Source organism: Chelonia mydas, chromosome 1, assembly GCF_015237465.2.
Source record: "Chelonia mydas isolate rCheMyd1 chromosome 1, rCheMyd1.pri.v2, whole genome shotgun sequence".
In the NCBI taxonomy this organism is placed as follows: Eukaryota; Metazoa; Chordata; order Testudines; family Cheloniidae; genus Chelonia; species Chelonia mydas.
The window spans coordinates 219,728,218-219,755,187 of record NC_057849.1 but is presented as its reverse complement, the minus strand read 5'-3'; the positions used below and the strand labels follow the sequence as shown (position 1 = coordinate 219,755,187).

At 42.8% G+C, this 26,970-nt stretch overlaps 1 protein-coding gene across 7 annotated transcripts in view; it reads left to right on the top strand.

The window, feature by feature from the left end:
• FAR2 (fatty acyl-CoA reductase 2) overlaps positions 1–26,970 on the top strand; it is a 212,669-nt gene that overhangs the window by 145,123 nt on the left and 40,576 nt on the right. For all 7 annotated transcript variants that reach the window (XM_043530394.1, XM_037913744.2, XM_037913779.2 and 4 more), the window contains 4 exons: positions 1,801–1,976; positions 4,414–4,593; positions 12,416–12,593; positions 13,936–13,980. In XM_043530394.1, the coding sequence (XP_043386329.1) occupies positions 1,801–1,976; positions 4,414–4,593; positions 12,416–12,593; positions 13,936–13,980 (579 nt within the window). The remainder of the gene's footprint in view (positions 1–1,800; positions 1,977–4,413; positions 4,594–12,415; positions 12,594–13,935; positions 13,981–26,970) is intronic.

The following is a 26,970-nucleotide window of genomic DNA, read 5'->3' as shown; positions in this document are numbered from 1 at the left end:
CGTCGAAGAAAAGAGACATAGCAGACAAACACACTGCTTTAGAGAGAAGGTGGATCATATCCTGATCACTGCTACATTGCTGCAAACATGGAGGCGTATCTGGATTTGTTGACCAAATAAACAGAAGGATGATCATCCCTTAGTCAGATGACAGAATATTTGCTTTAGTTGCAATTTAATATATTTGTACATCTTTTTATTTAGTGTATGTTTATTTTAAATCAAGTACTTCATACCCTTCCATAAGCACTGGACAAGTCACAGGTAGGACAGTGTCTATCAAAACAGAGATCATGGTAATAGAAAGAAACATAGCCCCACACCCTCCCTCACTGGACTGGGCAGAAAACCTCTAGTGTAACAAGCAAGGAAAAAAGTGATCCTTGAAGTGTGGTTCTGCTCTGAAATCTCACTAGGCTATACCTCTGTGATTTCATAGGTGTTCTCATTATTCTCTCTGTACCCCAAAAGGGCAGAGACATCATCAAGTCCACTAGAGACTTCACTATTATCGATTTTATGCAAAAGGTGCTCAGATACTACAGTAATGGGTGGAAGTATAAAGCCGGAAGAGAAGTTTTATAGTTTGACCAATTTGCAAGTCAAAAAACAATTTTAACTACTAATCCAGCAAACTCATGTGGAGTTCTGAAAATCAAGCCATGTTCTCTTTGCCTCTTACTTCATCACCAATAACAAAGATTTTGCAACTAGGATTTACAGTTGTTGGCTATTTTGTTCCTGATGCACAAGGGAGAATCAAATCTTCACTCTGCTGACAGTTGTAACACTGCATTTTTCTCAGGCAAGCAAATCCATGTTATTCAAAGACACAGGGAGCAGAACTGTAGAGTGGGAAAGGTGCTAATTTTGTCAGCACTTTAAAAGTATAGTTTAAAGGATTGTTCATTTTTTTCACTTATTTTTAGGTGGATTTTGGACAATTAAAATATTGTTTTTGTGCATCTACTTTTTGAGGTCTTAGGAAAGCAGGATGTAAATGCAAAATATAGTTTATGCTGAGCCCACTTGTCTCTGAGATCTGCAGGAAGAGGAACCCCTCCATGCAGAAGGGTAGGCAGTGGTCAGCCACTTCCCCAGTACCGACTCCTCTTCTCCAGATATCATGGATGTCTCTTTGTGGGACTGGGAATACACGAACTGTGAGAGGGAATCGGCAGGCGGTGACAGAGGGTGAAATGGGCGTAGGATAGTGCACATTGTCTCCCTCCTCCCCTCAAGCTCTTTGTAGAATCAGCAGGAAAGCTAACAGAGCCTAATGCTGCTTTAACTTTCCCACTCCACACCTTACCCTCATCCCCTACCTGTTCATATAAGGTTCTAGGGTCAGCCACCAGTGGAGGAAGTCCTGGCAATGCAGCTTCATTGGTGCCATGCTAGCCAGATTGTATGTAGGGAGTTGCAGAGCCACTGTGGAGGCATGGGACCTCCTGTGGATTCCCCAGGCGACATGGGATGCTGAGAGGACCCTTTGTTCATTCTTCAGCAGAGCAACTCATCCCCCCCTCAAATTTTTGGGAGGGCACTCTCTCTCTCTCTCTCAGGTTTTTCTATGGGAGGGGACAATCAGGTCCATTATTATTTGTCTGCCTACATGCCCCAATAAAGAACCTCCTACCACTATGACATCTGGAAGTATCAGTCATTCTCAGTCATGTTAGCTTCATCAACTGATGCAAATATAGCAAACGGGCGGTTAATCAAGGTGCTATTGTCATCAATAGGAATGATAGCAATAGTCCATGATCCAGTAGCTGATCATTGTGTTTGTGCTTCTAGGTCTTTGACAGAGTCCGGGAAGATTGCCCTAACTTCCAGGAGAAGATTAAGCCTATTAATGCAGAACTCACTCAGCCAAATCTGGCCATCAGCGCCAAGGACTCGCAGGAGCTCCTGTCCCGGGTCAATGTTGTCTTCCACTGTGCAGCAACAGTTCGCTTTGATGAGCCTCTAAAGTATGTCCCTTGTTCTCTGCTGTTTGCATTTATTAAGTAGAACTTAGCTTCTTACTGGGACACACAAAATATGAGAGACCATTATTGTAATTTCTTGTACAATTACAGTAATAATTCTCCAGGTATGTTTTCAAACTGCACATAAATTCTGGACTGGATATACAATTTAAAGAGTTCAAATTATTGACTGCCTAAAATATCATGTATGTCAGAACTTAAAAAATACATACACACACACATCAAGATTGAGGTACTGTGGCATTGCTACATGGAGCCGAGGACCAGAATAAAAGGGAGTTCTGCAAATTAGGATTGCAGTGCACTGGCAGAGTTAGGTGTGGCTCCAGAACTGGAACAGCAGATGGGTGCTATGGGTCAGGACTGAGATGTTTTGGCAGGGCTACACGGAAGGAGTGCGAAGTGAGTCTACACTGTCTTTGACTCTACAGCCAATGTTGTTGGTCCTACTTTTTCACTAAAGGTAACTCAAGGAGGGAAATGATATATTTTTGAAGCAGCATATTTTAAATAGCAAATCACAAGGTACCGTAATGTTTTAAAATATTCACCCAGCTTTGAAAATGTTGCCTTTCATAATGAGGCATTTTAAAAAGGTGGTCTGTTACTCAGGGGATTTCCTTGAGAAGCACTTGGTTTGTTCATTGTCACATATAAATGAAAGAGTTCCTAGCACAATGGGGTCTGAATTGTGATTGGTCCCTTTGAGCCCCTCTTTAATAATGATAATGATCTGATTGTGGTCATAGATACAGGCCCCAAAAGAATTTCATTAATGACAATTATTATATCCCTCTCTGAGACGTTACATTGATTGTCTCCATATCGCTGAATATGAGGGTTTTTTTCACACAGGGATGGGGGGAATTTCTCCCAGAGCACTGTATAAATGTGGTACGTATTTTTTGCCTTCCTTTGAAACATGAGGGGTGAGTTGCTGCTATGGGCAAGATAGTGGATTCCATGACTGTTGATTCAGCATGATAGATTGAATGTTCTTGTGTTCCAAAAACAAAGCCCTTAAAATGAGATTATAGATAGAACTAGGTGAATTTTTTCAGCCAAAACTACTTTTTATGTAAAAAAAAAATGTGTATTTGGCAACACTGAAAAAATGTTTTGCAAGTTCATGTTGGTTTCATCAAATTGTTCACATCAAGGAGGGGGGGAATATTGAAATATTTTGGTTTTACATTTTTGAAATTAAACATTTTGATTTTTCAATTTGAAATTACTTTTTGATTCAGAATTTCTTTTACTTATATTTTAAAAAGTTTTAAAAGGCTTTAAATCAAAATTAAACATTGCATTTTGAGTCGAACATATCGTTTTATTTGACCTGAAACAAATTTTTTTCAACTTTATTTGCTGAACATTTTTCAAAAAATTATTTTAATTTCTCCAAAACCTTTTTTTTGTTTTGTTTTGTTCAGAATTGTCAGTGAGCTGAAAAACGTATTATTCGCTCTGCTCCAATTAGAGACTAGGTGATATTGTGCGGTGTGTGCAAAATAAATGAATTTAGATTACTACTTTGGCCAGAAATCATAACTCAAGGGTATTTCTGTCCAGTCCAACTGAACTGATAATGAGTTCTTCTTTTTCCCCTAAAAAACTGAAAGCTCCTCCTGCTGACAAGTTTGCTGAAACTGGCCCCATCTTCCCCAGTGTCTCTGCCTCCTTGGAGGAGCGCACATTTCTTCTAATATGAAGCCTGCAAGCAAGCTCAGGTAAAGGGAGCCCACACATCAGTCAGAGCCCATGCAGAAAACCACCAGAACACCTTGAACATATCCTGAGTGTTTCAGGGAGGACCTTCACACTGGTACCCTTTTTCTCTTCCCCCCCCCCCCCCCCAGCCTCTTGGAATCACTAATTTTATTACTTGTAACTTTAGCTTCTTCTAGTGTTGTTCCATTGCTTTGGACAAGGCCCCATATACTTATCTGGAATCCCTTGCATGTTGGTATAGCATGTGTCTTTCAAGACCAGATATGAGACAATGTTGAATGGAGTTAAAAAGTAAATAAGAACAACACTTCATGTCCTTCTGTTTAAATACTTGTATTTTTCTTGAGGCGGAATGGTTGTTCAGCAAACATGCCAGCAAGGAGGTGCTGTCAGTTTTAATTTCCATAATAAATTAAAGAGGAACTTTTGCCTCCAGTCCATTGGATTGGGTAGAAATACCCCTGAGTTATAGTTTTTGACCAGAGTAGTGGATCCATAGTAGAAGAATCCAGCACTACAGGTTTGAAAACTAATTTTGCCTCTTGCATCTCATTTAAGCTTCCTCTTCTGCTGTGCTATTTTCCTCACTGTGGAGGTTTGCCTCTCAGGAGAGATTTGCAGTGTATGTAGTTTTAATACATTCATCCGCTGTGAACCCCTTTTGTTTGTTTTCTCTCCCCTTGTTTAGACATGCCCTGCTGCTGAATGTCATGGGCACACAACAGCTCTTACTGCTGGCCCGGCAGATGCAGAAGCTCGAAGCTTTTATCCACATCTCCACTGCCTATGCAAATTGTAATCGGAGAAATATAGATGAAGTCATCTACCCACCACCTGTTGAGACCAAGAAGCTCTGCGACTTAGTGGAGTAAGTAGAAACAGACACAGCTTTCCTTCCTGATGCTGGTGTGATGCGCCATCTTTGTAGAAAACCTGTGACTGGATTGTTCACACACCTATGCTATGGAACATTCCCCCAGACCAGTTATAGTTGCAGTGCCCTTCACATTTGCACATCAGCTAACAGTGCTGGGAAATGGGTGTGTAACAGAAGAAGGAGACAAAGGGAGGTGGTAACTTGGATTCCAAGTATCTTCAAGAGATCAACTTTCAAAACATTGATTGGAGGAATCATTCCTACATGCTTGTATCCAATAATGTTAGCATTTTTGGTCTTCCCCTTTAACCTATTTTTATTCATATTTTCTGGAAATATTAGCAATATAGACATAACCTCTGAGTCTTTATTTGGAGGTCTCTTAAAGTCACATTAGATTGTTATTTGGATCGACCTTCCAACTGTATTTTGATTTCATTTTGAATAGGAAAGAATTAGCAAATAAAATGATCCATATGTGTCAATCCTATTATTTCAGATGTTTTTCCACAGTCTTTATTTATAGTGGCACGTGACTCTTTATGGTCCAGCATGGAGTCAGTTGAAGGTGCTTGTTTGTGTTAGTGAGAATGACGCAGTGCTTCTTCCTTTTCTAAGTCCCAACGCTCTTGTTCCCTCAATAGGAGCTGTAACGTTTTAGAAAGTGAGCGTGATTCACCATTGCATTACTCCTGTTTTCACTCAGTGTGACTCCACTTATTTCAATGCAGTCCCAAATAGTGTCAAACTGGAGTGAATCAGACTCACTGTTTCAGAAAGAGATTTAAAATGATGACCCCTCATTCTAACCCTGCAAGAATCCCAGCCCAGACTGCTGCGTTTAGCTCTTTCTAATGGTTCCTTTCCAACTGCTTTCTCCCCATGTATGAGCTGTGCATCTGCAGGGCCAGGTTCATTCTGTATGGAAAACCACAGCTCAGCTGGAGAATTCAGTAAATCTGCAGGACAACAAAAGTGTTTATTTAACTGAGTTTGTTGAATAGATGGATAATTAGAAAGAAAAACAAAACCTGCTAACAGGGATTCCAGGGAAGCCTTCTCCTGAGAAGAACTAAACTTCCCCATGGCAGTTTGTTCTGCTTTCCTTTTTCTTTTCAGATAATTTTCCATTTGCATGACATTAACTTTAACTGTGCCAGCCATTAGCTCAGAATGCAGGTGTGAGCCTTCTTGTCCTTCGGACTTCTTCAGAGATGGGCTTAAGCAGTATCTGCTGGCTTTTTCTCTGAGAGAAGAATAGAATTTGGCTTTTGCTCTTGAATCCCATGTTGCCAAAATAAATGATTGCACTCTCTGAGTGCTAACTGGAAAATGTAATGTCAAATATTGTTCTGTCTTCAATTTTTCTCTAGCAGCCCAGAGTCTTGAGTATAGTTCTCCCCAGCCAGCATATGAAGTCAGGATAATTTAAAAAGTCTTTTAATGATATCAGGATCTCCCACCTTCCCCACTTACAAAAAGGGGTTTGCCAGCTTGCAGAGTTCAGTTTTCTGTCACCAGCAAGTGCTGACTCAGAAAAAAGACTTGAGCAAAGGACACAATGAGCCTCTGAAACCAGCAGGGATTTCTGACAATATGCCTCTACCACAGGCTCCAGGTTGCACAGACAAAGGAAGTAATCAGAAAAGCCTCAGAGAGTTACGGAGTGAGGCACTATCTTCTCTGCTCTGCTGTACGTTTGCCTCAGCAGTATGTACAGCTGTCAACTCTTGGTCACCACATGGTTTGGTTTTTTGTTTGTTTGCTTGCTTGCTTACTTGCTTTTCTTACACTTTCTCATGGTTTCCTGAACTCTGGCGGCATTCTTGTGAATGTTGTCCTTGCTCAACAGGTTTACTATCTTCCATTGCTTTCAGTGGGCTGGAAGCCACAGGCTGCCCTCAGTTAAGATGGCTGCCACTTCCCAGCAGCCTTTGCAGGTGGCATGAAGGCTGCCCATAGTGAAGAGGACCACTGTCTCCCATTGTTTTTAAAGGCACTGAAGCTAGGGGGCACTCAGCGAAGATTGCCGGACTCTTGGTTTGGAAAGTGGTCTGGAAACTGTAAGGGTGCAGGAAGGAGACTTGTGGGCGGGGGCTGGGGAGGCTGCAGAGGAACATGGGGGAGTAGGAGGGAGAAAGTCAAGATCAGGGACTTGTGATGGGGAAAAGAAAGGAAAATACAAAGGCAGGTGGGGGACAGGAGACTAAGGGAAAATGTGAGGAGCAGAGAACTGGCTGGCGCAGAGAAGAAGACAAAGAATGGGTAGGAGGATGGAGGCAGGGGTGATGCAATCAGAATACTTCATTATTCTGTCTTCAGCTAACTAGGAGGAAGTATATCTAAGTGTGGGCACTAGTCCAGAAGGGCTCAAAGAAAGATAATTAATAGGTAAGGAAGTTTTCCCCTTAATCCCTTCCTCCACCCCATATAGTTCCAAATAATTACATGGATTGTGTCAGCAAAAAGGGGAAAGAAATAGCAAGTTATACTTTGGGCCAGCCAGCTGTGAAAGCATCCCTTCATATCTACATCAACTGTCTATTTGAAAACTGATTTTAAAGCATTCAACTGAACAAGCATCGCTATTTTTCTTGTTTCATATGTCTGAGGCTGGCAATACATTATAATCCTGGCTGTTCACCTGCTGTTCAGGTTCATAGTAGCCAGTGCCAGCAGAAACTGGAACAGGTCTGTCAAGGTTCCTCCCCCACTCTGAACTCTAGGGTACAGATGTGGGGACCTGCATGAAAACCTCCTAAGCTTACTTTCACCAGCTTAGGTTAGAACTTCCCCAAGGTACAAACTAATTTTATCCTTTGTCCCTGGATCTCCACTGCCACCACCAAACTCTAACTGGGTTTACTGGGAAATGTAGTTTGGACACGTCTTTCCCCCCAGAATCCTCCCCAACCCTTGCACCCCACTTCCTGGGAAAGGTTTGGTAAAAATCCTCACCAATTTGCATAGGTGACCACAGACCCAAACCCTTGGATCTGAGAACAATGAAAAAGCATTCAGTTTTCTTACAAGAAGACTTTTAATAGAAGTAAAGGAATCACCTCTGTAAAATCAGGATGGTAGATACCTTACAGGGTAATTAGATTCAAAACACAGAGAATCCCTCTAGGCAAAACCTTAAGATACAAAAAAGACACACAGACAGGAATAGTCATTCTATTCAGCACAGTTCTTTTCTCAGCCATTTAAAGAAATCATAATCTAACACATACCTAGCTAGATTACTTACTAAAGTTCTAAGACTCCATTCCTGGTCCATCCCCGGCAAAAGCAGCATACAGACAGACACAGACCCCTTGTTTCTCTCCCTCCTCCCAGCTTTTGAAAGTATCTTGTCTCCTCACTGGTCATTTTGGTCAGGTGGCAGCGGGGTTACCTTTAGCTTCTTAACCCTTTACAGGTGAGAGGATTTTTCCTCTGGCCAGGAGGGATTTTAAAGGGGTTTACCCTTCCCTTTATATTTATGACAAGGTCATTCAGATATACTCTTCTACAGTTGTAGGACATTGGCGGTTATGACGTGTAATGGGGATTTTTAAGGCTAATGTGTAAAGAAGCTTCTTAGACCTAATAGGAAAGTAGAATTTTTACAAAGCTATTACAAGGCATGACCCTACAATCATAGCTAAATAACAGATCCTTTAATGGTCCTCTTGATGACAGATTTAATTTGTATTTATGATTATTTACTCAGGTAGAATTCTTGGTCAGGCTCCAAGCTGTTTCTTTTTCCATTCGTCCTCCTTCTATCTCCCTGATTTCAAATATGATGCTTCTTTAACTGCAACTGAAACTTTAAGATTGATCTGTGGAAACCAAAAGTCACACTACTAAATACCATCAGGCCAATAGAGGAAACGTATAATCTGCTACATCAGGCAAGATTTGCCTTAATCTAAATCTGAGGGAAATCCGCTTTGGAGGGTGCGCTGAGGTAAGGAGCACCGCACAGTCTATAAAGTGTGGACCAAAGCAGGGTGCACACTGTCCCTGATTATAATATAATAGGAAATGTAAAAGGAGGTCAGTTCTAATTTACATAAGGGACCATCTTATTTGTGGTAAGTGTAAAATCTTAATACAGAAAGTCACTTTTTCTCAGGGGAAAACGACCTGTCTGTTTGGTGGAGTGGGGGACAGTGGGCAGCTAACCAAAGCATTTTTCTTTGATTTCGTAAGGCACCAACAGCAGTGAGCAAAAGCAGTTACTATATGAATTAGCCTTTCAAAACCGCAAATGTAGGTCGCAGAAAATGTAGGGCAGCATAAGGCCTTGTTGAATTGTCGGCTCGGTGCTTCCATGATGGGAACACTGATTAATCACAGCACCTGGGAGGTTGGGATACTTGTGAGGGTCTGTGGCACAAACCTCTCAACTATCGCTCAGAACGGCATGGAGGCACACCCAAGATACTGGAGTTATGACAGGGCACTTTAGCTGGGCACTTTGAATGTATTTAGGGCCATACCAAATTCACGGTCCATTTTGGTCAATTTCGCAGTCATGGGATTTTAAAAATCATAAATTTCATGATTTCAGGTATTTAAATCTGAAATTTCATGTTGTTGTAATTGTAGGGGTTGGACCCAAAAAGGAGATGGGGGGTCACAAGGTTTTGTAGGGGGGGTTGTAGTATTGCTATCCTTACTTCTGCACTGCTGCTGGTGACAGCGCTGTCTCCAGAGCTGGGCAGCCGGAGAGCAGCGGCTGCTGGCTGGGAGCCCAGCTCTGAAGGCAGAGCCACCTTCAGCAGCAGTGCAGAGTAAGGATGGCCTGGTATGGTATTGCCACCCTTATTTCTGCGCTGCTACCTGCAGCGCCGGGCCCTTAGCCAGCAGTCGCCCAGCACAGAAGTAAGGGTGGCAATACTGCGACCCCCCCCCCCCTAAAATAACCTTGTGACCCCCCTGCAACTCCCTTTTTGGTCAAGACTCCCCCAGTTTGAGAAACGCTGGTCTCCCCGGTGAAATATGTATAGTATAGGGTAAAAGCATATGAAAGACCAGATTTCACGGGGGGAGGAGACCAGATTTCGTGGTCTGTGATGTGTTTTTCATGGCCGTGAATTTGGTAGGGCCCTAGATATATTAGATGGACAAGTTGCACCATCTGGTAAATCAGCATTACAATTGGCCCTGGTACCCCGATGGCTTATTCCCATGGTAGCTCAATTATACTGGGAAAGCAAAGGCAGTATTCTGACCATAGCTATGACTGTAGGCAGGGTTTCTGTTTAAAGCTGAATTTTGCATCACTTCTGAAATCCACATAAATGGTCAGAACTGGAACTGGGCAGGAAACTGTTTCCTATCCCACAAGAGTTTTTGAGATTTCAACATTTTCTTCCATCCCAATTTAGGATGAAAAGTTGAAATCTTGAAAATTTTCATGAACCAATAATCTGATCTGAAATTTTCCAGGGGTCAGTTGAAATGTTCTGTTTTGATTTTATAGAATTTCACTTTATTTAGTATGAATTAACTATACTTTCAAAATGAAGTCATTTTGAACCAGAAAAGGAAACTTCTTGTTTCAAAAATGTTGAAAAGTCTTGATTTGACCATTTGAAAACTTTTTTTTCACAATCAAGATTAATAAAAACCAACCCTTTCCTGCAAACAGTTTTGGGTTTCACCAATCTGCTATTTCCAATTGGAAAAAAATAACATTTTGTCAGAAGATTCCTGACTGTCTCCTGTCAGAACTGGTTGAAAATCACTGTGCTAGTCCAGAGACAGAATTTGTGGTGCAAATTTGAGCTCATTTGATGAAGTGGTTCTCAAGATACAGCACAGTGGTCACCAACCAGTCGATCATGATCGATAGGTTGATCCTAGAGGATCTCCCAGTCGATCACGATCTCCAGCATAGTGTGGCTGTAGCTAAGGCAGACTGCCTGCCTACCACGGCCCCACACCACTCCCAGAAGCGGCCAGCGCAGCCCCCTGGCCTCTGGAGGATGCATAGGTCTCCCTCCGTGCGCTGCTCCTGCCTGCAAGCACCGCCCCCGCAGTTCCCATTGGCTGGGAGAGCTGTGGGGGCAGTGTTTGCAGAGAGGGGCAGCGTGCAGAGCCACATGCCCCCCGCCCCTCCCCCAGCCCCTTCCAGGAGCAGTGTGGGGCCGGGGTTGGCAGGGAGCCTGCCTTAGCCTCGCTGCACCCGCCACCAACTGGGACCCACCGGACGTAAGTGCTGCCCGGCAGGAGGTCCTGTACCCCAATCCCCTACCCCAGGCTCAGCCCAGAGCCCCCTCCCACACTGTGAACCCCTCGGCCCCAGCCCAGAGCCCACACTCCCTCCCGAACGTCAACCCCCTGCCCCAGCCCAGTGAAAGTGAATGAGGGTAGAGGAGAGTGATCGACAGAGAGAAGGGGGGATGGAGTGAGCGGGTCGGGGCTTTGGGGAAGGGGAAGGGACAGGGTAGATCCTGGGTTGCCCTTAGATTCAAAAAGTGATCTTGGGTGTAAAAAGATTGGAGACCACTGATATAGCACATGCACCCTTCCATTTTCTGCCCCCAAGTGGCCTATTTTTAAGATATCAAGTCTTATGACCTTATTTTATGTAGAGATAGGGGAGAGAAGGAAGTGGTGGAGCATCACTGGAATGTCCCCAGTGAGCTCTACTGTCCAGCACAAAGAAAAAGCTCCAAAACTTAATAAAAGGTTATTGGATTTTATTTTTGGTTCTATGGAGTTATGCACCAGATTTCTGTGAACCCTATCTAGATTGCCAGCCCTGTCTGTAGACTTCAGAAACACAGCCAGCTCCCTTCCTCTCTGAACCAAAACACAGGCAGATGAGCAAAGTGTTGCTGGTTTGCCAGAGCACAGTTTGAACCCAGGGCCTCCATTTTAACAGCAATGACCTCGACTCCAGGAGCCAAATTAGTAACGCCTTCATCTGGTCTTAGTAATAGTCTCCTATCTGGACCAGCCAATAGAAGGGAACACATAACATTTACTGAGCCAGCCATTTGCATTCATTCACCTCCATAAAAATATCTTTTGGCAGAGGGGAAAGCAAATATCATTCATCTCCTATAACAGATGGAGAAATTGAGGACAACAGAGGTTCTACAAAGCCACCTCTGGTACAGCCAAGGTCTCTCAAATAGCAGGCTCAGCTTATCCACTGAGCCACACTACCTCTCAGAAAAAATGAGCCAAACCTTTGTGCTTGGCTAGAGCAGAACCAAACACACACATTTTTTATTTTTATTTTTTGTGGTGGTGGGAGCTGGTGGGGAGATTTGGAAAGGGACCCTGCATGCAAACACAGTGATAATGTCAGATATTTGCATAATAAATGCAATTTCAATATCATTGAAGAAAATAATTGACATTTTAAACTTTTATAATGCTGCTAAACTTTTGGTGGAATTGAATTTTACCAAGAGTTTGCATGCGTAGCTGGGGACTGTGCTAGCTAATGCATCACTAAACAATGCTGTAAAAGCAGCAAAGAGTCCTGTGGCTCCTTATAGACTAACAGATGTATTGGAGCATAAGCTTTCGTGGGTGAATACCCACTTTGTCGGATGCAAACAATGCTGGTGCAGCACATCTGTACTAGGGGTGAAATCCTGGCTCCATTGTAGTAAATAACAAAGCTCCCAGTTATTCCTTCTTTTGCCTAAAAGTATTCCAGTTGCTGACTTTCCCACTGCAGGTAAGAGTCTTGAAACTATAGACAGCTGAGTATGCTGACCAATTTGCGTAACTTCTTCCTCATTTCATTCATCTGTCTGTGTGGTTTATGTCAACAGAATTCTTTTCTTTGTCCCACTAGGTGGCTGGATGAATCTATCATTCAAGAGATCACACCCAAACTGATTGGGGACTGGCCGAACACGTATACATACACCAAAGCCTTGGCAGAGTACCTGGTCCAGCAAGAGAAAGAGCACTTCAACATTGCCATCATCAGGCCATCCATCGTAGGAGCCAGCTGGCATGAGCCTTTCCCAGTAAGCCTGGTTACACTCCTTCTTTTAACCGTTTCCCAGATCTGCTCTCCAGATCCAGCTGAGGCTCCTGCTCTACATCCAGCCTTACTGCCGGGGGGCAACACCATGTTACAAAGATGCCTGCTGATCATCTTAGAAGTGCACTCTGGTTCTTCAGGGTCTCCAGGGAGGGCAGTGGGAGATGGGAGTAGGCAGTGTCTGGTGCAGAACTGCAAGACTTGCTCAACATCTCCAGGAAAGATTCACACTTGCAAGGTGAAAAAGGCAATTTAAAATAAAAAACAAATTAATTGGATTTACTGTTGGTGGGAAATGCTGGACTTGCAATACTGGAGACTGAAGTCCTATATCCAGAGAGCTTCTACACACTGCCACGCCAGCATATCTCAGCATTGAGCTGGGGGAACACTCCTAGGGCTCATAGGACTGGCTCAGGTCAGGCTCTCCATCCTGATCTTTATGCTAAGGCAGTCTGCTAGGCGTGCCAGGTAGGGCCATTTATGAGGGTTTTTTGGATGACATAACATGACATTCAACAACTCACCAAGCTGAGATGCTCCAGATGCACACTTATGGGGAGTGTTGCAAATATTAGGAGCATCACACATGGAATTGAAGGCAGCTACATTTATACATTGAAATAAATATTCTAGGCCACATTTACTACTGGCATTAGTAGGTGCAACATGTCCTAGGCTTGCACCTGGGTCATAAAGGTGACATAGTCTTCCGTACCTGAGTGGGACCAGGCAAAGCTCAGACATCACCTAGGATCTGAGCCAAAATATCCATCTTGGAAGGACAGAGTGGAGCATAATAATGTCATTCCAAATATTATTGGTTCTAATTAACATTCCCACAAGATGTGATTTTCCTTATTGCAAGAGAGTGCTGCTCAAGAGTCCTGATATTCTTTACTGTCTTTGAAAATCAGATAAATTCCCTCCAATCTGACCGTTAGACAGGTATGCCACACTGAGCATTATAAACCAGGGGTGATTGCATCAACACCAAGATTACATGGCATTTGGAAAGTCAGATCTGGTTCATGCAGTCAAATTATCACCCTAATGTGGTGATCTTTAAAACAAAATTTGACTATATTTGACTATACCATAAACTACAGACAACACTGGCTGTTTACCATGTATCCTTTATTTAAAATCAATACTTTGCGCTATCTTTGCTCTCTGGCAGTCGTCCAAGCTAAATTGGCATCCGTTTTAACAGTGGTCTGATTAAGTGACTTCATCCATACCACAGCACTGTAATACTTTTTGAAGCCTGTATGAGCTAAATATCGTTGAAAGAAATAATAAAAAATGCCTTTCCTTTTTTGCAGGGTTGGATTGACAACTTCAATGGACCAAGTGGAATTATTATTGCGGTACGTATAGTTACTAGTTAAAAAAAAATTATTTTGCTGAAAACTTGTGTGCAGATAATTCCATAGCATTTCGTAGATTCTAATACAGACACATACCATACATCTTTATGGGCATATGCCTACAGCACCTGACAGTGTTGTCTGTTTATACTGCATCCAAAAAAACTACCTTAAAAGAAAATTAAGGTTGCATAGTCAAGTACTGAAAAGTTAGGAAATAGAAGAATTAATGTTACCTGTACAAGCTTACTTTGTCCCCCTTCTTATGCATATGCATTATGATACAGTCTTTAATTACATGATAACATACTAGTTTTTCCACAGGATCCTGGCCTCCTACCAGCAGAAGGTGCATTGAGAGCATAGTCTCCATGCTTTCAGTTCTGGTACCTGGCACAACAGTGGCAGCTATTAAGGAGCATGTGCCAAGCTCTTTGGGGATACCAAATGCTCATCCTGGTCAGCATGTAGGATCTGTGTGGGTATGGAGCATGCTCACTGCAGACAGAATCTTGGGAGAATCTAGCTGCCAGCTTGTACTAAAGCTCTACTGAGCATGTGTGAACTGGGATTTTCAGAGGCTTATAAATTGGCCATATTTGGGCATTTTTCGTGGGGCTAGCAAAAGGCACACCCCTGATGGTAGGCACAGTTGCCGACTTTCACATGGTAAATAAGCATCCCGACTTTCACAATAAGCCAAAAATCAAGCTAAGCCCCTGCTTGCTGGGTGCCGATCAAAAAAAGAAGTAACATATAATCTCTCCACATATAGAAGCCGTTCCATACCCCTAATAATTTTTGTTGCCCTCTTCTGTACCTTTTCCAATTCTAACATACCTTTTTTGAGATGGGGCAACCAGAACTATATGCAGTATTCAAGGTGCAGGCATACCATTAATTTATATAGTGGCATTATAATATTTTCTGATTTATTATCTATCCCTTTCCTAATGGTTCCTAATGTTCTTTTAGCTTTTTTGCCTGCCACTGCACACTGAGCAGATGTTTTCAGAGAGCTATCCACAATGACTCCAATATCTCCTTCTTGAAAGGTAACAGCTAATTTAGACCCCATCACTTTGTATGTGTAGTTGGAATTTATTTTTCCAGTGTGCATTACTTCGCACTTATCAATATTGAATTTCATCTGCCTTTTTGTTGTCCCGTCACCCAGTTTAGTGAGATCCCTTTGTAGCTCTTCTCAGTGAGCTTTGGACTTAACTATCTTGAGTAACTTTGTATCGTCTGCAAATTTTGTCGTCTCACTTCTCACCCCCTTTTCCAAGACTTTTATGAATATGCTGAACAGCACAGGTCCCAGTACAGTTCCTTGGAGGACCTGGCTATTTACCTCTCTCCATTGTGAAAACTGACCATTTATTCCTGACCTTTGTTTCCTATCTTTTAAACAGTTATTGATCCATGAGAGGCCCTTCCCTCTTGTTCCATGACTGCTTAGTTTGCTTAATTGACTTTGGTGAGGGACCTCGTCAAAAGCTTTCTGAAAGTCCAAGTACAGTATATCCACTGGATCTCCCTTGTCCACAATAGATTGGCAAGGCATAATTTCCCTTTACAAAAGCTGTGTTAACTCATCTCCCACAAATCATGTTCATTTATGTGTCTGATAATTCTGTAACTTACTATAGTTTCAGCCAATTTCTCCGGTACTGAAGTTAGGCTTACCAGCCTATAATCGCCTCTGGAGCCTTTTTTAAAAATCAGCATTACATGAGCTACCCTCTAGTCATCTGGTAAAGAGGCTGACTTCAGTGTTAGATTACATATTACAGTTAGGAGTTCTGTGATTACATATTACAGTTAGGAGTTCTGCAATTTCATATTTAATTCCTTCAGAACTCTTGGGTGAATACCATCAGGTCTGGTGATTTATTACTGTTTAATTATCAGTTTGTTCCAAAATTTCCTCTACTGACACCTCAGTCTGGGGAAGTTCTTCAGGTTTTCCACCTAAAAAAAGGGCTCAGGCATGGGGATTTCCCCCACATCCTCTGCAGTGAAAACTGGTACAAATAATTCATTTAGCTTCTCCACAACAGCTTGTCTTATTTGAGTGCTCCTTAAGTATTTTGATGGTCCAGTGGCTCCACTGACTGTTTGGCAGGCTTCCTGCTTCTGATGTACTTTAAAAAAAATTGTCGTTCATTTTTGTGTCTTTATCTAGTTGTTTTTCAAATTCTTTCTTGGCATGCCTTAATTACACTTTTATATGTGACTTGCCAGCATTTGTTCTCCTTTCTGTTTTCCTCAGAAAGATTTGACTTCCAATTTTTAAAGGATGCCTTTGTGCCTCTCACCACCTCTTTCATTCTGCTGTTGAGTCATGGTGGTATTTTTTGGTTCCCTTAATGTTTTTTTGTTTTTGATGGGAGGTGTACATTTAATTTGAGCCTCTATTACGGTGTTTTTAAATAGTCTCCATGCAGCTTGCAGGCATTTCACCCTTTAATTTCTGTTTAACTCGCATCCTCATTTTTGTGTAGTCCCCCAGCCTTTTGAAGTAAACAAGATTCCCTCAGAAAAACATGCCATTACTAAGAGTGCTGGGCGGAAAAACATACAGTGCAGTGTGCAGTTAGATCATCCCAGAGAAGCCAGCAGGCAAAACTTTTAAAAAGAGAATGCAAATTGTTCAGGAGCACTTGGCGCCCAAGCCCCTCATTATGGCTGAAAGGTTTGGGCATGGGCAGCAGGTGGGGGAGGCTGGGGGAGGCTGTGCCTCCCCAAACAGCCAGCCGTGGTCCCGGCCATACTCCGCCCCCAGGGCCCCATTTCAGTGGTGCCACTGGGCTCCAGGGGCTGGGGCCATGCCGCCCACCTTCCTGGCGTTCCGGGGCTGGGGAGGGTGGAGTGGCACCATGTGCTCTCCCTCCCAGCACTCCAGCCTGGGGCGGGGGCCAGCGGCCGTGGTGGGCTCTGGGTTCCGGGGGCGGGGAAGGGGCGGGGCCGGCCTCAGGTGTAAGGGGCAGGGCTATGTGCTAGCCTCCTCCAGCCAGAGGTTCACATGCTGCCCATGGGTTTGGGTTTCATAAGCGGAATCAACCTGAAGATGAATCTATTTCCTCCTTTGGGACAGAGTTAAAAAGATTATCAAAACACTGTCCTTTTAAGGATGGTCTTAACAAGGCCTTGAGAGACAGATTTGTGTGTGGAGTTCTTAATGGAAGCATACAAAAAAGGCTCTTAACTGAGGAAAATCTACCTTTAAATGTACAGTAGAAATTGGAGTAGCGATGAAAACTGCAGCAACGGATGCAATAGAATTGCATGCTGAAGCTAAAACTGAAGTAGGAATGCATACACTCTCTGTGATCCAAAGCAAGAGCTGGTACACTCAGCAGACAGACATGTTATTAGTGTACAAAAGGGCTCCACGTGCCTTCTGATTGCCAATTTAAAGATGCATATTGCAGAAGCATATTGTAGCACTAAGAGAAATAAGAAAGAGACCAAATCAGGGTACAGAAAAAGCAGTATCAGTGTACACTCTATACACAGAAGCAACAGTAACACTGCCTGAGAAAGTGGAGTAGCCAGCCTGGATATATAGAGTGTGAGCAAAAAGGGCAAGTCAGCAATCTAGTTGACACCCCAAGTGGCAGGAAAAATACTGAGAATGAAATTGGGTGCAGGCTTTGCAGCATCTGTTAGGTCACGTTCAAAATATGAGAAAACTTTTAAAAATAACAAATTGAGGGAGACACCAATGTTGCTAAAAACGTCTATGGGAGAAAAGATAGTGCCAATTGGAGTGATGCAAGCGAACGTGGAGTATAACAATAAGCAATGTTTATTAGACTTGCATGTGATTGAGAAGGGGGGACCCAGCCCTGTGAGGCCATGAATGGTTACGTAAGATTCCTCTGGATTGGAAATCTATAAAGATATTGCAGTCACTTTCAGCAGAATCCACTAAAACAACTGAACAACAGCTGGAAGCGGTATTTTGTCAGGCATCAGGAGTATTCAAGGAGGGCATAGGAACTCTAAAACACAGGAAGGCTAAAATAATCCTAATTGAGAAGGCACAGCCCAAGCTTCACAAAGCTCAACCTGTCTCTTACGGTATCTGCGTGAATTGGAATGTCTGGAAAGATAGGGCATGCTCTCAAAAAGTGACCTCGGGGAGGGGGGAATTCCTGGGGTTCCAGTTGTAAAAAGCAGTAAGGAAGTGTGGTGCTTTTAAAGTCACCATAAGCCATGTACTAAACATTGACAGATACCCTCTGCATCGGATTGAAGACATTTTTGCTACGGTGGCAGGGGGGGCAACAATTCAACAAAATTGATTTGTCATACACCTACTTACAAATGGAAGTTGAGGAATAATCTAAGTCATCTCTCACAATCCACACACAAAAGGGTCTGTGGCAGTACAACAAGCTAGTGTCTAGTATTGCTGCAGCTCCTGCTATATGGTAATAGGCAACGGACCCAGTTTTCCAAGGTTCTCTGAGAACACGGTGTTATTTGGATGACATTACTGTGACCGGTGGAAGTGATGAAGAACATCTGGAAACCCTGAAACGGGTATTAAATCTCTAGAAGAATATGACTTATGAGCCACTTACATAAAATGTGAAATTTTCAAGGACTCGGTAGTTTGTTGTGGGCATGTTATTGGTGCAAAAGGCCTGCACAAATCTCAGGAGAAGATTAAAGCCATCCTGGAAGCTCCACCACCAAAGGATGTGTCATAATTTAGATATTTCTAGGATTTATCAACTACTATAGCCAATTTTTTACCAAACATAGCCGCAGTATTGCATCCATTGAACTGTTTACTGCAGACTAAACAAAAGTGGGTATGGTCACATGAGTGTCAAAAAGCTTTTCTCAAAGCAAATCCATTGGTCACATCAGACAGTGTAGTTACACACTTTAACCCATCCTTACCTATCAAGTTAACGTGATTCTTCCTCATAGGGAATTGAGGCATCTATATCCTACACCATGCCAGGTGGCAGTGACAGACCCCCATAGCTTTTGCCTCCAGATTGCTTGCCATGGCAGAAGGTAACTGCACAATGGACAAGGAGACTTAAAATCTGATATTGGGTGTGAAGAAATTAAGCCAATATCTATATGGAAGGAAATTCAGCCTTGTCACAGACCACCAGCCCCTAGTAGCAATCCTTCATCTGAGGAAGGGAGTTTCTGTAGCAAATGCAGCACATATGCAACAATGCAACTCTCTTCTTAGCTGGTCACATCTTTGACACAGAATTCAAAAGAACAGAAGCGCGTGCAAATGCAGACAGGCTTTTCCATGTGCACTTTCTAGTTGAAGGGTGACCTGTAATCGAGACAGAATCTGTTGAATTTGTCAGCTTGTTTCAGTTTGAGATCACCCCGTTGATTTGAAGTTTGAACAAGCAAGAAACCAGGAGGGATCCCATGTGAGCTCAGGTTTATGAAGCCACTCTGAAGGGCTGAAAATATGCTAACAGCCCTAATTGGGGGTGAGCTTACCATACATTAAGGATGTGTCCTGTGGAATTCATGTTGTTATACCTAGTAAACTGTGCACAAGAGTCTTAGAAGAGCTCCTTGTAGGTCACCTAGAGATAGTAAAAAAGAAGGGACTTGCCAAAAGTTTTGTATGGTGGCCAGTCATTGAACAACAAATAGAGCAGCTTGCTAAGGAATGTTTTGACACCCAACAGATACAACACATGCCTAAACCAGCGTCATTGCCCCTGGGAATGGCCATAAGCTCCCTGGCAATGTCTGCATATTGACTTTGCCGGACCATTTTTGGGAATGATGTATCTAGTAGTGGGGGGTGCCCATTCCAAATGGCCAGAAGTTTTTTTGCATGAAAAAAACTGCACAGACAATAGAAAAAATTGGAAGTTTATTTGCAAGAACTGGACTGCCAGAACAAGCTGTGAGTGACAACGGTCCTCAGTATTGCTCAGAAGAGTTTCAGCAGCTCATGAAGAAAAATGGTATTAGGCATTTCACCTTAATACCACACCACCCATCCACAAAGGGCTTAGTTGAAAGGTTTGTACAGGAGTTTAAGCAAGCCCTGAGATCCATGGCAGATGAGAAGGGGTCATTACAGCAGAAGCTGGCATGCTTCCTGCTAGCATATAGAAATACATTATATTCCATGACAAACCAAACACCTGAAATGCTGTTTATGGGCAGAAAGCTCAGGTCACACTTGGACTTATTAAAGTCAAATGTACTCCTACAAGTCAGAATTTGTCCAATAAGTCAAGCTATGGTGAGAGGGACCGGTGCCCCTTGTCAGCTACAAGTGGGTCTAATAGTGTTGGCGCATGATTATCGGGGAACCAGTATGTGGCTTCCAGCAACTAGTATCGCACAAACAGGTCCTTTGTCTTATATAGTACAAGGGGAACCCAATATATTTTGGTTCTGCCATGTTGATCAAGTGTGAGATTCGGGGGTGACCCTGTGGCTGACAAAAGCAGCAAATTTGGGGAACTGCCAATTGTTCCAGTATCAATGCCCCAGCTTGAAGCAGCAACCAAGAAGCAGGTGCGCTGAACAACCAGCATTATCTGAGGGAACATCTGAGTCAGAAATTGCTGCAGACACATCACTTCCTCAGAGAAGTGTTCAAAATGTTGGCAGACGCTATGCAGAAAGACAAAGCAAGCCACCTTAAAGACTTCACTCATAACTAGACCTTGGGTTGTTCTTCCACCTTCTGAAGGTTTGTGTCAATTCCATTTTTCAAGGGGAAGGACAGATGTGATATACTTGACTGTATTGAGTAGAGTTTTGAATCTGTTTGTGTGAATTTGCAGTTATAGTTTCTTAAGTTTCTGTAGTTTCTTAGATGCTTATGCTGAATCTATTGTTATGTAGTGGTTACTATGTTTTTCTTCTCTCTCTCTTTGCAATACAAGAGTCAGTCTGCCATCCTGGCTGCTGTGTTTCTAATCAGGGATTTGTGCTATATCTGCCATACGCGCCACCTTTTACATCCCACCATGGACTGCTGCACTGGGCAGCACAGCATGGGGAGGAGGTGACCAGCCCTCTGTGGAGAAAGAAGCAGTTCGGGACTATTTAGAAAAGCTGGACGTGCACAAGTCCATGGGGCCGGATGGTTGCATCTGAGTGTGCTAAAGGAATTGGCGGGTGTGATTGCAGAGCCATTGGCCATTATCTTTGAAAACTCATGGCGATCGGGGGAGGTCCCGGACAACTGGAAAAAGGCTAATGTAGTGCCCATCTTTAAAAAAGGGAAGGAGGAGGATCCTGGGAACTACAGGCCAGTCAGCCTCACCTCAATCCCTGGAAAAGTCATGGAGCAGGTCCTCAAGGAATCAATTCTGAAGCACTTAGAGGAGAGGAAAGTGATCAGGAAGAGTCAGCATGGATTCACCAAGGGCAAGTCATGCCTGACTAATCTAATTGCCTTCTATGACGAGATAACTGGCTCTGTGGATGAAGGGAAAGCAGTGGACGTGTTGTTCCTTGACTTTAGCAAAGGTTTTGACACGGTCTCCCACAGTATTCTTGCCAGCAAGTTAAAGAAGTATGGGCTGGAAGAATGGACTATAAGGTGGAGAGAAAGTTGGCTAGATTGTCGGGCTCACGGGTAGTGATCAATGGCTCCATGTCTAGTTGGCAGCTGGTATCAAGTGGAGTGCCCCAAGAGTCGGTCCTGGGGCCGGTTTAGTTCAATATCTTAATAAATGATCTGGAGGATGGTGTGGATTGCACCCTCAGCAAGTTTGCAGATGACACTAAACTGGGAGGAGAGGTAAATACGCTGGAGGGTAGGGATAGGACACAGAGGGACCTAGACAAATTGGAGGACTGGGCCAAAAGAAATCTGATGAGGTTCAACAAGGACAAGTGCAGAGCCCTGCACTTAGGACGGAAGAATCCCATGCACCGCTACAGACTAGGGACCGAATGGCTCGGCAGCAGTTCTGCAGACAAGGACCTAGGGGTTACAGTGGACGAGAAGCTGGATATGAGTCAACAGTGTGCCCTTGTTGCCAAGAAGGCCAATGGCATTTTGGGATGTATAAGTAGGGGCATTGCCAGCAGATCGAGGGACGTGATCGTTCCCCTCTATTCGACACTGGTGAGGCCTCATCTGGCGTACTGTGTCCAGTTTTGGGCCCCACACTACAAGAAGGATGTGGAAAAATTGGAAAGAGTCCAGCGGAGGGCAACAAAACTGATTAGGGGACTGGAACACATGACTTATGAGGAGAGGCTGAGGGAACTGGGGATGTTTAGTCAACGGAAGAGAAGAATGAGGGGGAATTTGATAGCTGCTTTCAACTACCTGAAAGGGGGTTCTAAAGAGGATGGCTCTAGACTGTTCTCAGTGGTAGCAGATGACAGAACAAGGAGTAATGGTCTCAAGTTGCAGTGGGGGAGATTTAGGTTGGATATTAGGAAAAACTTTTTCACTAGGAGGGTGGTGAAACACTGGAATGTGTTACCTAGGGAGGTGGTGGAATCTCCTTCCTTAGAAGTTTTTAAGGTCAGGCTTGACAGAGCCCTGGCGGGGATGATTTAATTGGGGATCGGTGCTGCTTTGAGCAGGGAGTTGGACTAGATGACCTCCTGAGGTCCCTTCCAGCCCTGATATTCTATGATTCTATGGACAAGCTCACAAATGTTGCGCTCGCTCTCTCTTTCTCTCTTCTCCACACTTAGCACCTTGGGTTCACCTAGTATGTGTCTCTTCTGTGTTCTTTCACACAACCTTGCCACTGTTAGCATGAAAACCTTCTCCTCTGCAACTTATGTCTGGAAACTCCTTGTAAATGTAAATCTTTGCTTCATTAACTCCCTATTGCTTTTCACTATCAACTGAAAAGAGATTTTTTTTTCTTCTTTGCCAACATCTCTGAATTTCTCTCCATTTGCTATTGTTTTAATTTTATATCTGTATTATTTAACTCCGTATGTTCTTTGGGATACAGTTTGCATGAACGATGTTACACAAAATAAAGTTCTGTTGTTTTGTCCTTTATTTCCCTTGAGATTGTTTTGTGAGTTAGTTGTGCTGCATACCTGCATACATCAGGCACATACATCAGGCCGAGTGCTTTCAGCCACCCAAGAAATGCAGCGATCAAGTGTGACTTTGTGACTTGAAGTGTTTCACTGATTTTGTAAAATGTTTTTCTTGCACTTTTTTTGACTATCAGCAATTCAGTCCTGACCTACATGTTGAAGTATTTTGAATCTTCATCCACCAATAATATTTCTTCTTTCATTAAATCATCTGCTGAAGTTGTACAAGGTCCCGTATGTATTTCATGTCATTGTTCCTTGGCTCAACAACAAAGGGGAAATGGAGCCATATGCCGTCATATAACTATATCTTTTCCTGAATTCCATCTGTGAAATCCAGGCCTCATTGATGTCTGTGGCAAAACTAGCATTGATTTCAAGAGGGTCAGGATTTAAAGCTACGTCTTTAGTACTGAATGAATTCTAGTGTACAGTTGGGGTTTCTGACACTGCAGGACTATTTTACTAATTCTTCCTAAACCGCAGTTTTCTCTTACAAAAATTGCCCACATTTTGTGACTTGAATATTTTTAAGTTGTGAAAGATTTTGGTTTTGTTCAAATGGATCAGGTGCCAAGGTTCTAGGTTCTTATATCTCTGAAATGAAGAGACAGCAGAAAATAATCACAAAAGGAATGAGCATACATTTAGGTTACACTGAACACATTAACAACCCCGTGCAAGATCTGACGATTTAATTCCATCACACATGAAAGTCGGAGAAGGAGAATCCCACTTCTGCAGTTTCCTTTGACAATACAGGGGTTTCTCACACATTTTGATAACTTTGTCCTGAGAGTCCCAGAGGGGACAGCTCACTTATCTGTCTTTTCTTTCCCAAGAAAAGCGGTTGAAGTATTTACACAGTGATAAAGTTTAGGTTTTCACGTATTGCAAGATCATTGTGTTTTTTTAAAATATCTACACTATATTTTATATGATATATAAAACCTATATATTACAAAATAATTATTTTCCACTGTATAGTTCAGTAGTTTTCAAACTGTGGTCTATGGATCCCTGGGGGTCTGCAGACTATGTCTAAGGGGTCTGTGAAAGGTGACTATGAAAATAAAGTTTCAGATCCCAGAAAAGGCATTCTGTTTTTCTGATCAATCAAAAGTATGTGGATACCCCCACCTGCAGGTCAAAACCCAGAAGTGTTGTCATTACTGTAGAAGCCCACAGTTTAGCATCCTTACACTGTGTCAAATGCCGTGCTAAGCATGTGTATCATTTTATAGTTGAATTCTCTTCTGTCAGTTTTCAGTCTGTCTTCTGTGGTAGGGGTCCCTGGACCACAGGTTGAAGTACCAAAGGGGTCCGCACCTCTGTTCACATTTTTTTTAGGGGTCCGCAAATGAAAAAAGGTTGAAAACCATTGCTGTAGAGCACTGCCATAACTGAGTGAGTATAGAAAAGTATCAATATTCTTAAAATGTTTCATTTAAGTTAGTACTCATGAAAAGGGCTAGATTATCAGTCCTGGAGTTTAGCCGAGGAATAACAGAAACACAGGCAGCATCAGTGCAAGTTTCGCCACTCTACCCTGCCAGTGTGCATGAACACTGACATTGGAGGGATTACCTTTACCTCTGTTGAGACTAAAAAGAGTGTCAGTTTTCATTAGATAGGATAGAGGTGTTCACATCACAGAATCTCCTAAAAACTGGACTCGGATGGTCATCACATTTCACAGGGACTACTGTCCTCTGGTGGGTCCTATCCACCAGCTTGGGGAAAAACAGTCAGCCATGCCCAACTATGTTATATCCTTCTACATGGGCTCTGTTATTTTTCTGACATAGAATTGCAAAAAATATGGAAAATGTAACAAAAATGATAGTCCTGACCTGGACTGATACTGCAGGTCCTGTGCCCACCCAGTAGCTCAAGGGTCACAACCTTCCCTTTGCCTCAGGGGAACCACAGGGCTTACTTGCCCTGTTGGAGCCTAGTGCTGCTGCTCAGGGAACTGTTTGTCTCTCTTGCCTGACCCCTCCCCACTTGCAGAGTTTGGTCCTCACTTTTATATCTTCCAGCTGGAAACCAGAGCCACTCTTTAGCTGCCTCTTAGCTGGATCAGCTGGTTCCCAACACCTGCCTGCTGGGATTCTCTGGAGGCCAGGGCTTGCTGCTCCCTGACTCTGCAGGCCCTAAATGGGCAGACCACTCTAATACAGTACCAAAGAGGCCCTGCATAAAAAGTATCCATCTGTTCTTCAAGGATTTGTTCTTGCACCATTGAAATTTTCCCTTTGACTTCATTGAGTGCAGGATCAGGCAATAAGTGGGGAAAAAATGCATGCTCTTATCTTAATACTTGTTTGAATCTCTGTTTCATGATAACCAGTGAATGAAATTCATGAGGAACACATTTTTTCATTTCTGATTGGCAGGAGGCCATGTCTAGCCATTGCAAATGACAAGCTAGCAACTGTGATCCACCTGTTCATCTTCTCAGGGCTGGACTTCCTCTAAGTAGGTCTGTTGGTCACGGTCAAGCAAAAACTCCACCTTGTCCAACATATACACTTTGAACAGGACAAGTAGCTGAGAGCATATCACACGTGTGCCCTCTCCGGTTAAGTTTCCTTCTCTGCCTAATTCAAAGTCCTGGTCCTTATCTTGAAATCCCTTAGTGGTCTTGAGACAGGCTACATCAGAGACTGACTCTCTATCAGTGATCACTCAAGACAACTGAATTAATCTGGGACATAGAAATTAGAAGTGCTTAGGGTGAAACTTTCAGGAGCTGAAAGCAGGATTTCTCAATGTTGGGTGCTGGACTGCCCTAGCTGAGGAGATCTGAATGGATCCCTGTCTATCTGTTTTCAGAGCCCATTCTTTTGATCCTACTTGCAGTGATGAGGGAAGAAGGAATAATTGAAGGTTAGTGGTTTGAAACCTATGATGGCAAAAGCAAAATTCCATTTGGGTGATTTTCTGTGCTCATCAAGCAAAGTGAATTTTGTTCCTATATCTTGCAGTTATTGGCATCCTATAAATATAAGAGATTTGACTGTTTTTCCAGACCAATTTTGTAGATAGTTCAGATAAGCATCTTTTGGCTGCTTTATCCAAACTGAACCTGAACTCCAAACCTTTTGAACTTTTCCCCCTCATTAGCATTTATGTAGAGATGAGAGTCTAATAATTTGTCTGCACAAATACATATGTTTCTGTTAAATACACCGTGTGAGGGGGCAGAGCTCTGCTTTATTGCATAGAGTGATTTATTTCCCTTTGCCTCAAATTGCTTCTTTTGCTGGGAAGAGAAGCTTTGGTTTATCTGTTGATTTCAGACGGTGTGTGAAGTGAATCACATTTCTGCTAGACTATAACTGAAGGGTTATGTCTTAGTGTAGCACAGTCTTCCTTCCCCCCTACAAAGCTATGATTAGCTGGTGTGGGAAATAACTCTGCTTTTGGTGTGTGCCCTGAATTGTGATTGGCCCCTGAGCTCTTCCGCTGGGATACTGCCTAAAAATGTCAAACTCAAACAGGGAAGTGATCTCAGAGACCTCAGTTGAAGTAGCTTTTATTATACCAAAAAGAAAATATCAGCAATCTGATACAAAAATTAGACCATGCCTTATACAGAAATAGTGTACCATATATAATGAACCAAATAATGTGCAGCATTCAATTTGTTGAATTCTTTATATATTAATATTTACTTATATATCAAAGATCTACTTCAAATATATATGACCATCAATATGAATACAGTGTGTGTTTATAACACGTCATAACTACTAAAATAGGTAAATAAGTATGCATCAGCCTCTCTCTTCTAGTGGGTTCAAGTAGTAATTGGGGGCACAAGTGAACGTGAGTTCGTCCTCCTGTATGTGATCACCATTTGTTCACATCACAAAATTCAACATGATTGGCTGCTTCTTCTGAAGAGAGCACTAAGGTTGCATCTACACAGCA